Source organism: Rhinopithecus bieti, unplaced genomic scaffold (genome assembly GCF_001698545.2).
Source record: "Rhinopithecus bieti isolate Rb0 unplaced genomic scaffold, ASM169854v2 scaffold_19722, whole genome shotgun sequence".
Taxonomy (NCBI): domain Eukaryota; kingdom Metazoa; phylum Chordata; class Mammalia; order Primates; family Cercopithecidae; genus Rhinopithecus; species Rhinopithecus bieti.
The window spans coordinates 896,983-913,310 of record NW_016809905.1 but is presented as its reverse complement, the minus strand read 5'-3'; the positions used below and the strand labels follow the sequence as shown (position 1 = coordinate 913,310).

Below are 16,328 nucleotides of genomic sequence, written 5' to 3'. Positions count from 1 at the left end.
AGGAGAGTTCTTTATGAGTAGGGTTAATCACAGGCTTACCTGTGCTCCTCCAAGAAGCTGTGCTCTCTGGAGGGGGCTGAGAACAGGAGGAACAGTAGGAGGAAAAGGGTGACCCAGGAGGGAAGAGTTCTAAGATAAAAAAAAAAAAGAATATGCTATAAAACAGGGGGTACATCAATATAATAATAAGGAAACTCAGCAGAAATGCAGTATAAACGGGTATAATAACGCTCAAATTACAGAGTCAAGCTCTGGAATATAAAAAAAGAGTAACGCTAGGAATTACAAAAACACCATGACCATGTGACATGAAAAAGCAAGCAGCAGAATGTGGGACTGAAACGGTAGGAACTAGATGATCACAATCAGTTTAGATTTTTAAAGATGAGAAAAGAGTTGATGTAAGAAACAAGTGTTCTCTGACCTGGGGACAATTAGATCCAGAAATTTAAGTAAGGAGATTATAAAAAATAGGTATAATTTAGGAGATGTCAGCAAACCTAAATACTGGCAGTGATCACACAAATAGCAATCAGAAAATACATACTGCACATTTTTGTTAGGCTTAAAGTGACATACCGGGACACTGCAGAGCTGGTTTGGAGACATCCTCTCACCATAGGGAGCAGGATAACGAGGTGGCATTGGGGGCCGAACATGGACAGGCTTCGGACACAGAATCTATCAGGACAAACATATATACAACTACACTCAATGAAATCAGTTTTTCTTCCACCTACACTCCCTCCCCTCAAGTACTGGTAGAGACACAGAACTCAATGCAAAGCCCTACTTCTAAGCAAATTGCTATGGCTACAGGTTCAAATACAGAACCTTGGGCCACTTTCTCTCACAAATCAAGTACAGTGTCAGCATTAACTGAGGAAGATTTAGCTAATTCTCCAGTTATCCCCACCCTTCCATGCTGTCTGAGGGAGATACCAGCAGATATTCTGACTTGCAAATTCTCTCCAAGAGGATATATTTTGGTAGCACTGAGGGAGAAGGAATGATAAGAAAGCTGGAGGATTAACTAAGTCCTATTCTGAAGCCCCTGTGATATGGCCGCCATGCTCAGCACTTTTGTGATACATTGTGACTCCACCATTTCATAGGATGTTGAGCCTAACTAGGCCATACCAACACCACCCTCCCCCCATACCTTCCAAATTGGCCTTCCTTTTCAGCTGCTGGTTTCAGGTGGAGGAAAGTCTATGGAACAGGACTGCACAGGCTCTAGGGAAAGCAGGGATATCTTAAAGGTAAAAAGGGATGTGGACAATGCTGTGTGTTCCCACTCCCCCCAGCTTTCAGTTATCTCTCTGACAATGTTTTGGGCAGCCAGCAAAACACTTTAAAAAGGATATATGTGCTAAATGTGGCTAACTACCCTTTTTTCTCCCCCAATTAAAAGGCAGCAGCAATAGCAGCAGCAAAGGGTATCAGGGAATGTGTCTCTTATTTGTACTAATTTATCCTCTAACTAGCTACTTTTCTTTCTAATCTAATGCCTACCCAAAATTTCCACCCTCCACCCAACATCACCAATTTTCCAAATAATTTTGCCCAGATTCCCAATATCCTGGGCTGTGTGCCTGTTAATGAGAGGTACCTGTTGGGTGAAGCTGGGTACAGCCATCTGTTTAGGTGGGGTGCCTATGGGGACAGCTCTAACAGGAGGACTGCCAATGATAGGTGAAGTTGACCGCCTTGGTAATGCACGTTCAGAAAGGTCCCGATCATCTTCTGGACCCTGGGGGGGCCTCTGAGGCAAGGCATATTCTAATACAGACACTGTAGGCATTTCCTAATTGAGGAAGTGGTAAAATAAAATAGAAATTAACTAACTTGATATGTTTTAGTAATCTCTACAGATGCCAAAACACCTTAAGAAATTTTAAACTTTATTTTAATTCACATATAGTAAAATTTACTTTTTGGTATATGGTTCTCTGAGTTTGGTAAGTAAGTGGCTCATGCCTGAAATCCCAGCGCTTTGGGAGGCTGAGGTGGGAGGATCACTTGAAGCCAGGAGTTTGAGACTAGCCTGGGTAACACAGTGAGACTTCATTTGCACAAAAATAAAAAAACTTAGCCAGGCATGGTGGCATGTGCCTGTAGTCTCAGCTGCTCAAGAGGCCGAGGTGGGAGGATCACTTGAGCCCAGGAGTTCAAGGTTACAGAGAGCTATGACTGTACCAGTGTACTCCAGCCTGGTTGACACAGCAAGACCTGGTCTCAAAAAAAAAAAAAAAAAAAGAGAGTGAGCAAGAATAGCTGTATCACTCCCCACAAATTCCACCGTATTGTTCCTTTGCAGTTAACCCCTCCTGCCATGCCCAACCACTAGTAAACACTGATGACTTCTCTGTCCCTATAGTTTTGCATAGAAATGACTTTTTTTTTTTTTTAGACGGAGTCTCACTCTGTTGCCCCGGCTGGAGTGCAGTGGTGCGATCTTGCCTTACTACAACTTCCACTTCCCAGGTTCAAGTGATTATCCTGCCTCAGCCTCCTGAGTAGCTGGGATTACAGGCACCCACCACCACACCAGGTTAATTTTTGTATTTTTAGTAGAGATGGGGTTTCACCATGTTGGCCAGGCTGGTCTCGAACTCCTCACCTCAAGTGATCCACCCGCATCAGCCTCTCAAAGTGATGGGATTACATGCGTAAGCCACCATGCCTGGCTCAGAAATGACTTTTTAAGTGATTCAAATCATAATCATATACTAACAAATTTAAATTCCAATGGCTCCCTTGCAACCTTTACCCTGGAGGCTAAAGAAAGGCATAGCTAAGTGCTGGATGCAGTAGTTGACATAATTCTAGCAAATGAAAGACCTCTAAACCCCTTCAGTAAGGAAAGGATGACAACAGGCACCCATTTAAAATTTTTGGATATTGGAAATTTTATATAAAGAGAAAGTATTTAATACCTGAGCAAGCAGTGGTCCTCGGATTCGCCTCAGAACTTCAGATCCATCCCAGATACTGGAATTCAGGCTTCCTGGTTGGGGCTAACAAAAAAGGAAAATATACACACAAAGTCTGAAATGTTGTATACTCTCTGGGTGACTTATCTGCTGTTGGGGAGCAAGGTTCCAAAAGAGCCTCAAGCTGCTTTAGAATAAGAAATTATGGGGCTCCAGAATATACATTATTCCCCAACTTTATCTCTAGAACTGCTATCATCAGGAAATATATTATCAATTTTCTCTGGCATATGTAAATCTCTCATTAGAATAGATAAAATAAAATGGCAAAGTTCAATACTTCACTTTAATTTTTAGTCTGCTATAGTTCTCAAATCAGAGTAACTTACTTACTTGTAAAACTGGCCTGGTCTGCACTGCCCTCATGATAGCTGGATCTTCTAGTTCATTTTCAATCACCATCTTACTGAGCCTTTCTGCCAGATTCTCCTCATGGTCACCCAACAAATCCATTTCATCTCTCTCTCCATTGCCTGTTTGTTCATTAACTGCCACTGGTAGCTTTTCTTCCAATTCAGCCAGGCGCTCATGTGCTTCCTGCCAATCATCATCTATAAGATGACACAGTTGATGTAAGAAATAGTTCATAGTGGTACGAAAAAATTTTACACAATTATTCTGTTATTATTATTATTTTTTTAAGACAGAGTCTTACTCTGTCGCCCAGGCTGCAGTGCAGTGGTGTGATCTCAGCTCACTGCAACCTCCACCTCCCGGGTTCAAGCGATTCTCTGCCTCAGCCTCCCAAGTAGCTGGAGTAGCTGGGACTACAGGCACCCGCCACCACACCTGGCTAATTTCTGTATTTTTAGTAGAGGTGGGGTTTCACCCTGTTGGCCAGGCTGATCTCGAACTCCTGACCTCAAATGATCCACCCACCTCACCCACCTCAGCCTCCCAAAGTGCTGGGATTACAAACATGAGCCACCATGCCCGGCCTACACAATTCTGTTAACCAAATGAATAATTCCAGAAGATAGGCAGAAAGTTAAGTTTCCACTTAGAAACAGGATATAAGGTTTAAACTAAGGGACACATAAAGCGTGCTTTTTACTATTTAAAGCAAATAACATTATACCAGGAATAAAATTCAAAAATGTGAATTAATAGCTTAAAATATCAATAATGTCCAAACTATATTCTGAAACTGTTTCCTAAACTGGTGATAGATATGTATAGTACTACTAGTTGGTTTTGAGATTCTATGACATTTCAAGCAAAAACTTTAAAGGGAAGTTAAAACTCATAGCATTAGCACACAACTTTCCTTTAGATTATAAGTGCCACATTCTTTACATGCTTTTGAATCCATTTGTTCCATTCAATAAATATTTGGTAAGCATCTATTATGTGACAAGCCCTGTTTTAGATGCATGGGATACACTGGTGTACAAAGAGACAGAGATTCTGCCTTCGTAACACTTTCATGCAAGCAGGAAAGAGAGAAATGATAGACAATAAGCATAATAATTAGATACTATGCCAGAAGATGAAATTGCTATAGGAATATAAAGAAAGGCAGATTGAAAATTTAAATAGATGGTCAGAGGTAGGCCTCACTGAGAAGACGATATTTGAGCAAAGATTCTAAAGAGTAAGAGGGTTAGCAATTTGGATATCTGGGAGAAGACGGTTCCAGGCAGAGGGAGAGTCATTATAAAGAAAGGCCTTAAGGTGAGAGATTGATGGTTTTGAGAAACAGCAAGGAGGACTGTGTTTGGAATGGAATGAGCAGGGTGGGGAGAGTAGAAGAAAATGAGGTCAAAAAGTCATCTGGTTGCTGTGCTGAAAACAGGCTGGGGAAGAGGAAGGGGCATTTCCTTTTTTAACTATGTCTGCTATCACTGCACACTACTATAAAGTCTGTAGCACTGACACTAAGGTTATTTTTGCATTTGGTATGTTGGCATCATTTTTTCTGTTTTTGAATCCCATTACAGCACAGATTACAATCTTCAGAACCCTCTATCAGCTACTGTGGAGCTAGACCTTACTTCCATCACATTTCACTCCAGTTCTCTCCAATCTTACTCCATCCTGCTTCCATCATGAAAGCTGTACCCACAGTTTTGCTCCTTTTAGTATTCTTTTTTATTTCTATTTTTTGAAACAGGGTCTCACTGTCGCCCAGATTTGAGTGCAATGGCGTGATGTGGCTCACTGTAGTCTCGACCTCCCGGGCTCAGGTGATCCCCCAACCTCAGCCTCCCAAGTAACTGGAACTACAGGTTTGTACCACCACACTAGGCTAATTTTTGTATTTTTTGTAGAGTCAGGGTTTCCCCATGTTGCCCAGACTGGTCTTGAGCTCCTGGCCTCAAGCAATCCACCCGCAACGGCCTTCCAAAGAGCTGGGATCACAGGCGCGAGCCACTGCATCCAGCCTTTCTTTTCAGGTATTCAAACGCGAAACTTCCTCCTCATTCCTCCTCATTCGTACTCCTAAATAATCCTTTCATTTTATTTCTTCCTTTACCTCATCTCAATATGCACTACTTTCTAACCCACAAAAAGTATTATTTTGTACATGTTATATGGTATTCTTTTTTAGTTACATGTTTTACATAATTCAACAGACAGGGATAACAGGTCATAACACAGAAATAGGACTTTCTCTTTTCCGCTTTCAAAGAAAATACATGTTTAAAAAATTCAAACACCACAAACACATGTAACTTAAGTGAAAGTTCCTCATAATTCCACAGCTGTGTTAAGTTTTAAATAGTTTTAAGTTGTGTTAAGTTTATAAAGTTAACTTGTTTCTTTTTACTTAAGCAATATGTCTTGGACATCTTTTCATGCATGCACACAGGCATAACTACTGATATTATCTCATTCTTTTTAATACCTACATAAGATTATATTTTATTGCTAAACTATAATGTAATTTATACCCTACTGGTAAATATTTGGATTATTTACAATTTTCCAATATAATAATTAATTCTGTAATGAACATCATACATATCTTAACATTTTATGTGACTTTAAATAGACTAACTTCCTTTTAGAATCAGATTATATTAACAGTTAAAATTTGCTATATGAATTTTTTTTATCATACAACAAGGTATCACATAATACTAGTGATCCGCAGAGTGAGGAAAGTGGGACTTTCAAATATATAATTTTGGTATCATAGGACCCACTGCCTAGTTTGGGGGCACTATGGTAGATTTGAGTGTATTAGTTGTGGTAAGGGATTCCTTAAGTTGTGGATCACTTTGCCATCACTGGGATAAAGGCTGTGGGCAAAAGCTATAAAAATATCCTTACCTAAGCCTCCGGGACCTGGGTCTTCTTTATAATTATGTGGTATTTTTTGCCTACCCAACAGCTTCCTCTTACCTGAGTGACTAGTCAGGTGACACTCTTCTCCTAAATTGTCATCTTACAAAAAAGAATTTAAGGTAGCTATTTTATGATGATGGTCTCTGATAAAGTCTATCCTGATGTGCTCCAAAAAATGGAAAAATCCACTTTAAATGAAAATTACAGTATTAATTTAAATGACTAATCATTTGAAAGAAAATATTTAAAGAAGAATGTAATTAAAAACCAAATGTGACGTTCATATTTGTGTCATCCTTGGTAAGGAATAGTAAGCTGAGATAGGATAAATTGTTTTTTGTAACTTTACTAAGCAATGTCACAAGAGTGGGAATCTATCATCTTGAATTGAGGAATTTGTAAAAACATTTATTTCCCAAATTTAAGAAGTTAATTTGTTAGTGGATTTGTTCTAATACGGTAGAGTTCTAATTTGCATGCTTTTCTGTCACTACTTCCCATATTCATGCTTGCTAACTTTACCAAATCCTATCAAATATGGATAATCCACTTCCCCTTAATAATAATATTTTTAAAATATTGGTTAAGTTGCCATATTCTGTGAGAATAGATCTCTGGTGAATTGAGTGTTAAATTTTCACACATGTAAACAAAGGAATCTATGCCATAAAATACTATCATCATCATTTTAGATTTTTCTTATTCTTGTAAAAAATTATCTGAAGTAGTATTTTAGAGATCTTATGCCTTACTACAAAAGAATACTTCACCCTGTATCTTTTTCCAATGACCTAAAAATATAGTTACTTAGATATGCCAGTGCTTGACCTGAGTTCATTATTGGTCAAAACGATAAAAGGTAGGCAAAAGAGTAACAGAGAAATGAAGGGAAAGAGACTATCTGTAATAATGAACTAACCTATACCCTGATGTGTGTTACTGAATTTCTGGCTGCTTCTATAAACTTATACTTGTAATAACAACCCCTGAAGCCTGTCTCAGGGATAGTTTTGAATGAAAACAAAATAAAAAGGAAGTAGAAGTGATTTAATTTCAAGGCAATCTTAATCTCTAAAAACTACAGTAGCTATCAATAAAAGAGAGGTAGGAAGGAGGGTGATTCCTTCCAAGTGGAGGCAGGAGATTTCCAAAGACTCCCCCAAAACTATTTAATATAACTAGTACTTTACAGTAATTGTATTTATGGTTACTTAACCCGTCACTCTTCCTCATTTGTTAAAATGAGGATAATAACAGTACCTATCTCACAAAGTTGCTGTGAGGATTAACAATATATGTAAAACATTTAGAATGGTGCCTAGTCATAATAAGCACCATGCTAAGTGTAAGCTTTTATTTTTAGAGAAGGAGTTGGGATTACTGCAACACTATTTATTGCTCTTAGATGATGCAAACATTTTTTCATGCAAAAGACAGTGACTAGTTTCTTAAGGAAAGGTGACCATTTGTAGCCAATGACCTAAAATGTCCACTGTACTAGCAAGTATTATTCAAGATGCCCACTATATGAATTAAAAATCATAAAATCAAAACAAATGTCAAGGTCTGACATTTCACCTCTAGATTTAAACTCTCTATACCAGCTTTGTATCAACCTGCAGACGAGTATCAAGTCACAGGTTGACTTGGAAAATAATTTTCTTTTTATAGTATTTACACCAAGCTGTTATGAGGAATTAGGATCTTACAATTCAAGTACATTACACTCTCAACGGAAAGGGCTCACCTTTGGAAATCTTTTCTCCATTATAAACTCTCTTGGGCAAAAAGTCCTTCTAATCACCCTTTGGCCCTAAGGTACAAAGTGGGTTAATCATATGCCATTTCATTCCCTTTACTTTGTACTACCTGTTCTTTTACTGTGTAAACCTAATGGCTTTTTCAGCACATGTGCACTTTCCTTCTTCCCCGTCATATAAAACACAGTTCTGGACACTCTAACATCCTTTTAAGGCAGTATTATTCCCATCTTATGAGAAAAAATAGAAACTCAGGAAAAAAAGACTGTCCATAGCACTCTGGAAGTCAATGCTGCCTCATTTTAATGTCTATAAATCAATTCTAGCTAATTCATTTTAATACTGAGGAACTTGTTGAAAAAATGGTTAATATTCAGTTCAGTATTTTAATAGAAAAAGAGTTCTAGAAACAAGTACATGTTGGTAGCTTCTATGGTATTCTATTTTTAAATTATTTGATAATTAACTTTTTAGAGACAAGGTCTCGCTCTGTTACCCAGGCTGGAATGTAGTGGCACCACCATAGCTGATGTAGCCCTGAACTCTTGGGCTCAAGGGATCCTCCAGCCTCAGCCTCCTAAGTGGCACATACCACCATGCCTGGATATTTTTCAAAAAAAATTTTGTAGAGAAAGTCTCACTATGTTGCCCAGGATCGTCTTGAACTCCTGGTCTCAAGTGATCCTCCTGCCTTGACCTCCCAAAGTGCTGAGAGCTGTGGGCTTGAGCCACCACAAATAGCTTATTGTGTTCTACTGATTATCACTAAACTATCTTCCAAATATAATTTGCAATTCACATCAGTTTCCTGCTTTTGTAATTCCACTCTACATCTCTTTGCCTGTGATCTCCATGGAGAGACATAACAGCATCTTGGATCAAGTTATCCTCCTGGACAATCTCATCTGCCAACCCATGCCTATAATCCAAAACGTCTTTGATTCCCTTCCATCTTGAGTTTAGCTTCCACTTTCAACACTTTTCTTGCTGCTTCTAATCATAACAAAGTTTTAGTTCTCTACTGAATTTTATAAACAACTGACAATATTAAAACACCTTCATTGTTGCCCGTGTATTCAATTCAGTCTAAGCTTTAATAAATGTATTAGGTCACTGAAAAACCAGTGACCATTATAATACTTTAAGGTCTCTTATTTGTTTTTGATGTTCAACATCTTGGGATTACCAACTATTGCTAAATTTTCTCTTCTTCCTTATGACTTAACTTGGAGCATTTGTTGCAGACAGAAGTGTTGCAACTCCAAAGAATCATACATATTTATACATTTGAACATAAACACTGTTATTGCTGCTTTCCAGCACCAAGTCTAAGCAAACATATCTGCATTGACTCTTACCTATTCATTTGCTTAAAAATATATAGTTTTGGCCAGGCACGGTGGCTCACACCTGTAATCCTAGCACTTTGGGAGGCTGAGGAGGGATCACTTGAGGTCAGGAGTTCATGACCACCCTGGCTAAAAATGGAGAAACCCTGTCTCTACTAAAAAATACAAAAATTAGCCGGGCGCCTGTATTCTTAGCTACTTGGGAGGCTGAGGCAGAAGAACTGCTTGAACTGGGGAGGCAGAGGCTGCAGTGAGCCAACATCATGCTACTGCACTTGTCTAGGTGACTGAGCAAGACTCTGTCTCAAATTAAATGTATGTATATGTATATGTATGTGTATATAGTTTAAAAGTTTAAATTTTAACTTATTAATCCACTTGTTCTACACCTGTTCTAAGTAACATGTGTTCTTGAACGTTATCATATAAGCTTGCTTCCTAAATTTTCCATCTCGGTATTTATAACCCTGTGGTCTGTAAGCTTAGTTTGGCTCTTTATGTTTTAAACTTTTTCCAACTCTTAAAATATGTATCTACAGGCCGGGTGCGGTGGTCAGGCCTATAATCCCAGCACTTTGGGAGGCCGAGGCAGGTGGATCACGAGGTCAGGGGTTCGAGACCTGCCTGGCCGACATGGTGAAACTCCGTCTCTACTGAAAATACAAAAATTAGCCGGGTGTGGTGGCAGGCGCCTATAATCCCAGCTACTTGGGAGCCTGAGGCAAGAGAATTGCTTGAACCCGGGAGGCAGAGGTTGCAGTGAGCCGAGATCACGCCACTGCACTCCAGCCGGGGTGACAGAGCAAGACTCCATCTCAAAAAAGAATAAATAAATAAATAAATAATATGTATCTATATCCAGGGAGGGACAAAATTTCATTTGTGCATACTTTTCTAACTTATGAGACCTTTCTTGACCCCCAAAATTCTTGGTATAAAAAGCTTTACATTTTGTTGAAGATACTATAAGTTCCAAAGTTATGTAATATACTAGTGTATAGACTAAATTTTTTTTTTTTTTTTTTTTTTTTTTTTGAGGATGGAGTTTCCGGTCTGTCGCCCAGGGGCTTGAGTGCAGTGGCCGGATTCTCAGCTCCCACTGGGCCAAGCTCTGGCCTTCCCCCGGGTTCACGCCCATTCTCCTGCCTTCAGCTCGGAGTAGCTGGGACTACCAGGCGCCGGCCACCCTCGTTCCGGGGGCTAGTTATGTATTTTTTAGTAGAGGGGACAGCGGGTTTCACCGTTTGTTTAGGCCAGGGATGGTTCCTCGATCTCCTGACCTCGTAATCCGGCCCGTCTTCGGCCTCCCAACAGTGCTGGGATAGTGCTGGGATTACAGGCTTGAGCCATCGCGCCCGGCCTAGACTAAATTTTAAAACACATACACCCACATACTTTTCTACTAGTTCACTAGTTTTCCTTAAGTTATATGTCATATAAATAAAAATTCCTCTCATCTAGGATTAGTTTAAATCTCTCTTAAATGTTCACTTCTCTAAACATTTGAATCCTTCATAGAGGCAACCTGTAGCCATAGATCATATAGCTGGAAGGGGAAAGGCTTACAGAACACCTGATTTTATAGGTGAGGCAAAAAGACACTCAGAGGAGCAGGACAGGTGCTGTTTCCAGTGAAGAATGAAACATTCTGACTAAGATGAGGAATAGAAGAATATCTTGCCAAGTTAGTGAATGAGGTTACCCCTAATAAGATAAAGCACTTCTAAAAGACAGCACTTGAAAAGAGCAAGAAGCCAAGATGATATTATAAGAGAAAGATGTCACTTACCAACTGCACCTGACCCAAATGTATCATCATTGAATTGATCAATCTCTTCATCTTCTTCTCCCAGTCCCTGAAATGCATCTTCATCTTCATCCAGAGGACAATCCTCCAAAGACTAAAAAAAGAAGAAAGACATTAGTTATTCATGAAATTCACACCCTCATTTTAAAAAGGTTCTAAAAATGTTCATCTTACCTTCTCAATGAACATAATTGCTTCATTATGACTTTTTGTAAAGATGGCATTTTCTACTTTCCAATTTCCTGACACTGGAAGATTTCATCAACTTTCTTTCACTTTCTATTTCCTATTCCTTATTTAATTCTCGCCCCACCTCACAGCATTCCATTTCTCTATTTTATCAAGAATCCACTAACAGCAGTTCCTCATGCAACCAAGAAATTAAGCCCACAACTTCCCTTATATCACTGGTTGGAATAGTGATGACAACTAATAATGAACCCTTTATTTTCTTGTATCTTTATGTATCTTTTCTAGCAAAATTCTCATCTTTCTCATTCTATTCATGTCATCTTTTCAACTATTATTCCCTTTCAAAGCTTTGTCTTCATTTTCCATCTTTTTTATCTTCCCTATAGGCCTAAACTCTAGTGATTAAAGTTAGGTCTTCAATCACAATAAAATGAACTCTGGAAAAGCTGTGATATGACAAGTTCAAGTTCTGGCTCCACTTCTACAGTCAATGTGAACATGGGCAACCCAGAAAATTTCTAATTAGCTCATCAAATATCTTTAAAGAACCTATTGTGTCTAAGGCTCTGTGCTAGGCTGTAAGGCTCAGTCTCTTACATCGTAATGCAGGGACTATACCAACCATGGCAGAGAGTTGTGATGATCAAAGCAGGCAAACATTACAGATTATCGAATAAAGGCTAGAGGTCACCACATCCTAGGTATGTTCTATTTTCCCCCTTCACTTCAATTTTACTCAACTGATTTACTCTCCAAGTTTTCCTTTCGGTTTGGTCTTGGATCATTCCTATCAAGTATATCTGTCCTCAATTTTCAAAAATTCGGAATCAGAATTCCATAGTCGATCAGTAGATACGTTTGTGATACACCTTGCCTGGCTACCTCTTAGCTACCCTGTTTACAAAGGAAAGATTAGGTAAAAGGGCATTATTCTCATGCCAGAGCCCTTCCAAACTTATGGAAATAGGCATGCAGCTGCCTCCTTATCAGAGGCAACTTCCAGCAGTACTCCCTTCCAAATCACAAAGATCTACTTTACCAAATCACCGCTTTTTTCAATTAAAAATTCTTAAGGATCATTTATATCAGTTCTTTCATGCTACAAACCCAGAAAGTTTACGTCCAGAGATTAGGAGTCGCTCAAGGTCATACAGTGAGTCGGTGACAGGGTCAGCACTGTTTGTTGCTATTGCCACATTCCCGGGACCGTCACCAAACCCACGTCTCCCAGCACTAGCTCAGAAGGAACTTCTGCTGGACACGCCCCCCTCCCAACTCGGAGCCCTCTTTAGTAAACGGGCTGGGGCCCTAGTCCAACGACAAGCCCAGGCCCCCTTGACCTGAAGGTAGCCTATGTGAATGGGGTGTGTGTCAGTGTAATTCGAGTGGAGGTGGGTGGGGGGTGGTTCCGGGTCCAGGGCGGGAAACTCGGCTCTGGGAATTCCCGGGTGACTCCTACTCAAGAAAAGCACCCGGGTAGATGCAATACTGTACCCTCGATGGCTCCTCTAAGGGTGGGGGCGGGGGTGTGGTCTGGTTACAGCACTTAACGGGCCCTCCCCACCCCAAAACGGAGGCCAACTTTCCCCAGCGGCAACTCATGGGACTGTCTCGATCCCTGAAGCCAGCTCCCAGCCCTAGAATTAGACCTGCGACCCCAGGCCAGTCGCGTCCAGCTAAGTCCTGCGACTCCCCCAGCCCGCCCCCTGCCCCGCAGGAACACGGGACCGGCGTGCGGAGGGGGAGTGAGGGAGAGGGGCGCGGGAGGGAGGGAGGGGTCACTTCCGGTCGCAACAGCTCACCTCGTAGCGGAACATTCTTGGGGAGGGGCAGGGAGCGGGGAGGGGAGAGGGNGCCGCCGTACGCCGGAGCGTGCGTGGGGACGTGCGCAGGCGCGCCTCAGGCAGGGCGGCCACCCGGCTCGGCGCCCGGCGGCGGCGGCTGCGCAGGGACAGATTTGGCGTCCTGCTTCCTAGGCTCAGCGGCGGGAAGGAGGTCCCGTGGCGAGAGACTGCGCACGCGCTGCCCGTCTTCGGCTGCCTGGTGATCTGGGCTTGCAGCTCCGCCCCCTCTTTCTCCGCGCCGGCTAGGCGCTCGGCTTGGAGCTGAGGGGCAGGTCACGAGTTCTCCGTCGCCCGCGGGGCGGAGAAAACCCTTGTGATTGTCACAGGGTATGGCTCTGAAGAATCCTGGGCTTAGCCTGGGCTGCGAAATATGGAGATTCCCTAGCTGTTTTTCCAACGTCCGACTCACTCTTGGGGTTGCTCGGGGGTCTCCACGTTACGATCTGCGCCTTGCGCAGGGAAAAAAGAATGGAAAGTTGCTGGTCTTCGAAAGGGGCAGACTTCTTCGCCACCTTCAGCGGCTCGCCGCCTGCTGAATCCGCAGCAGGTCAGGGCTGTGATTTATGTGGCTCTAAACGATGACGGCGCCCGTTTTTTTTTTTTTTTTTTGAAATGCCGAAGACAGAAGATTCTGGGAGGTTTAACTAGGGTGGTATTTTTAGGCGCCAGGCTCATCAGGCGCGAGGAGCTGCAGAGCCTTGAAGGGCAGCATGGCCATGGGCAGGCAGCGGGCCACGCAGCAGCAGGGTCTTCGGGCCGGGATGCGCAGCTGGGTGACGCCACTTCCTTAGAGGATCGAGCCCAGAGAGGAATGTGTCCAGCTTAGAAGCTGCGGACCCCTGGTTCCAGAATTCTGTTGGGTGGTTTGTTACTTCTAGCACGTTCCATGCCCTTCTTGCCCCTTTCCCTTCAGACAAAACTTGTACCACAAAGAGTGAATTCTTGTGGGTTTCGCAATCCGTTTCTTCCCTGGGCGTCTTAAAATGCAGCCTCTCCTCGGAATGGCATACAGTAAATCTCCTAAATGTTAGTGTATCTGGATCAGTTTGAGTACGGGAAACGTTGAATTTGTAAAGAAAAGTTCTGGGTGGGAGCTCGTGCTTTGCCACTGGCTAGGAAACTTTGGGCGACTTACCGAAACCTCTCTAAGCCTTAGTTTCTTGTAAAATGGGTATAATTACACCTGCCTCATGATGTTAACACTACTACTAACGATTGAAGGCTGCCTGGGACTCTGCTAGGCGCTTTGTATGGATTGTCTCATTGAATCCTTCCTTATGTGCTCCCCATGAGGTAGGTACTGTTATTTTCTCAGTTTATAGTTGAGGAACCTGAGGATTCGCGACATTAAGTAGTTTGCCTCCAACCACCCAATGGCGAGTGGCAAAGCTAGTAGCTGAGATTTGTCTGATTGTTAAAAGCCCAGTGTTGTAATCACTGTGCCAAGATAAAAGCAAATGTTGACATGGGCCAGGCCTGAACTTTAAAGAAGTGGAGGAGGCTAGGGACAAGATGATTTATTGGTTTTCAAACATGCATGGAACATTATATAATATCAAGTACTAAGTAACAGTACCTCTTAATAATTACCTCTTAATAATTACCAAAGAATTGGTGCCATGTAGATCAAGGGTTAGCAGGCTATGGCCCACAGCCCAATCTGGCCAGCCACCTGTTTTTGTAAGGGAAGCTTTGTTGGAATACAGCCAACCTTATTTATTTACATATTGTCTTTGGTTGCTTTAATGTTGTAAAGTCAGAGTTGAGTCGTTACAATGGATACAGTGTGGCCTGTAAAGTGTAACATATTTACTATTTGGCCCTTTACAGAGTTTGCTGATCCCTGATCTTGCAGATAATGTTTTCTGATCATTATATAAGGTATCAAGAGTAACAACAGATTAGGAAAAAAAGTCTTAAATTTTCAACAAAACAACAACAACAACAAAAACCCGTCTAGGCCGGGCGTGGTGCTCACACCTGTAATCCCAGCACTTTGGGAGGCCGAGGCCTGTGGATCACGAGATCAGGAGATGGAGACCATCCTGGCTAACATGGTGAAACCCCGTCTCTACTAAAAATACAATAAAACGAGCTGAGCATGGTGGCGGGCGCCTGTAGTCCCAGCTGCTTGGGAGGCTGAGGCAGGAGAATGGCGTGAACCCGCGAGGCGGAGCTTGTAGTGAGCTGAGATCTGGTCACTGCACTCCAGCCTGGGCCACAGAGCCAGACTTCCTCTCAAAAAAAACAAAAACAAAACAAAACCCCCTCTAATTCATTGACTACTTAAGAGAAAATAATGGAAAGCAGAAAATATTTACAACTAAGTGATAAATGTATTAATATATCAAAACTTTTAGGACACTGACAAAACAGTTTATATAATAAAATAGGGGATGGGTGTGATGGCTCACTCATGTAATACCAGAATTTTGGGAGGCTGTGCTGGGTGGATTGCTTGAGCTCAGGAGTTGGAGACCAGCCTAGGCAACATGGCAAAACCACGCCTCTACAAAAAATATAAAAATTAGCTGGGTTAATTTTTTTTATTAGCTACTTTGCATTATTTCTGGTATTAGTGGTGTGTACCTGTGCCTGTAGTCCCAGCAGCTACTCGGGAGACTGAGGACGAAAATAGGGAAGGCTGAATAGAAATTAACTATAAAATAAACCCAAAGTACAAGGAAAGAAATACTGTAGAGCAGGAATTAAAGGAGCAGAAAAACAAGGTGTCATAGACAGGATCAACAAAATTTCCCATTTTCTCTTATATACCTGTCTGTGAGGGAGATTGAAAGTCCCTTTAAAAGAATAATGTATTTTTAGGCCGGGCGCTGGTGATTCACGACTGTAATTCCAGCACTTTGGGAGGCTGAGGCAGGTGGATCACGAGAGTCAGGAGTTCGACCAGCCTGGCCAACATAGTGAAACCCTGTCTCTACTAAAAATATAATAATTAGCCTGGCATGGTGGCACGTGCCTGTAGTTCCAGCTACTCGGGAGGCTGAGGCAGGTGGATCACGAGAGTCAGGAGTTCGACCAGCCTGGCCAACATAGTGAAACCCTGTCTCTACTAAAAATACAATAAT

At 41.7% G+C, this 16,328-nt stretch overlaps 1 protein-coding gene across 1 annotated transcript in view; it reads right to left on the bottom strand.

Annotated features, from left to right (window-relative positions):
• The window catches only part of PATL1 (PAT1 homolog 1, processing body mRNA decay factor), a 32,552-nt gene extending 19,304 nt beyond the window's left edge, over positions 1-13,248 (bottom strand). Inside the window, 7 exon segments of the mRNA XM_017890814.1 lie at positions 40-129; positions 580-681; positions 1,613-1,807; positions 2,940-3,020; positions 3,330-3,547; positions 11,186-11,297; positions 13,198-13,248. Coding sequence (XP_017746303.1) covers positions 40-129; positions 580-681; positions 1,613-1,807; positions 2,940-3,020; positions 3,330-3,547; positions 11,186-11,297; positions 13,198-13,212 — 813 coding nt within the window. The 5' untranslated portion in view covers positions 13,213-13,248.
• Between the last annotated feature and the right edge of the window lie 3,080 nt (positions 13,249-16,328).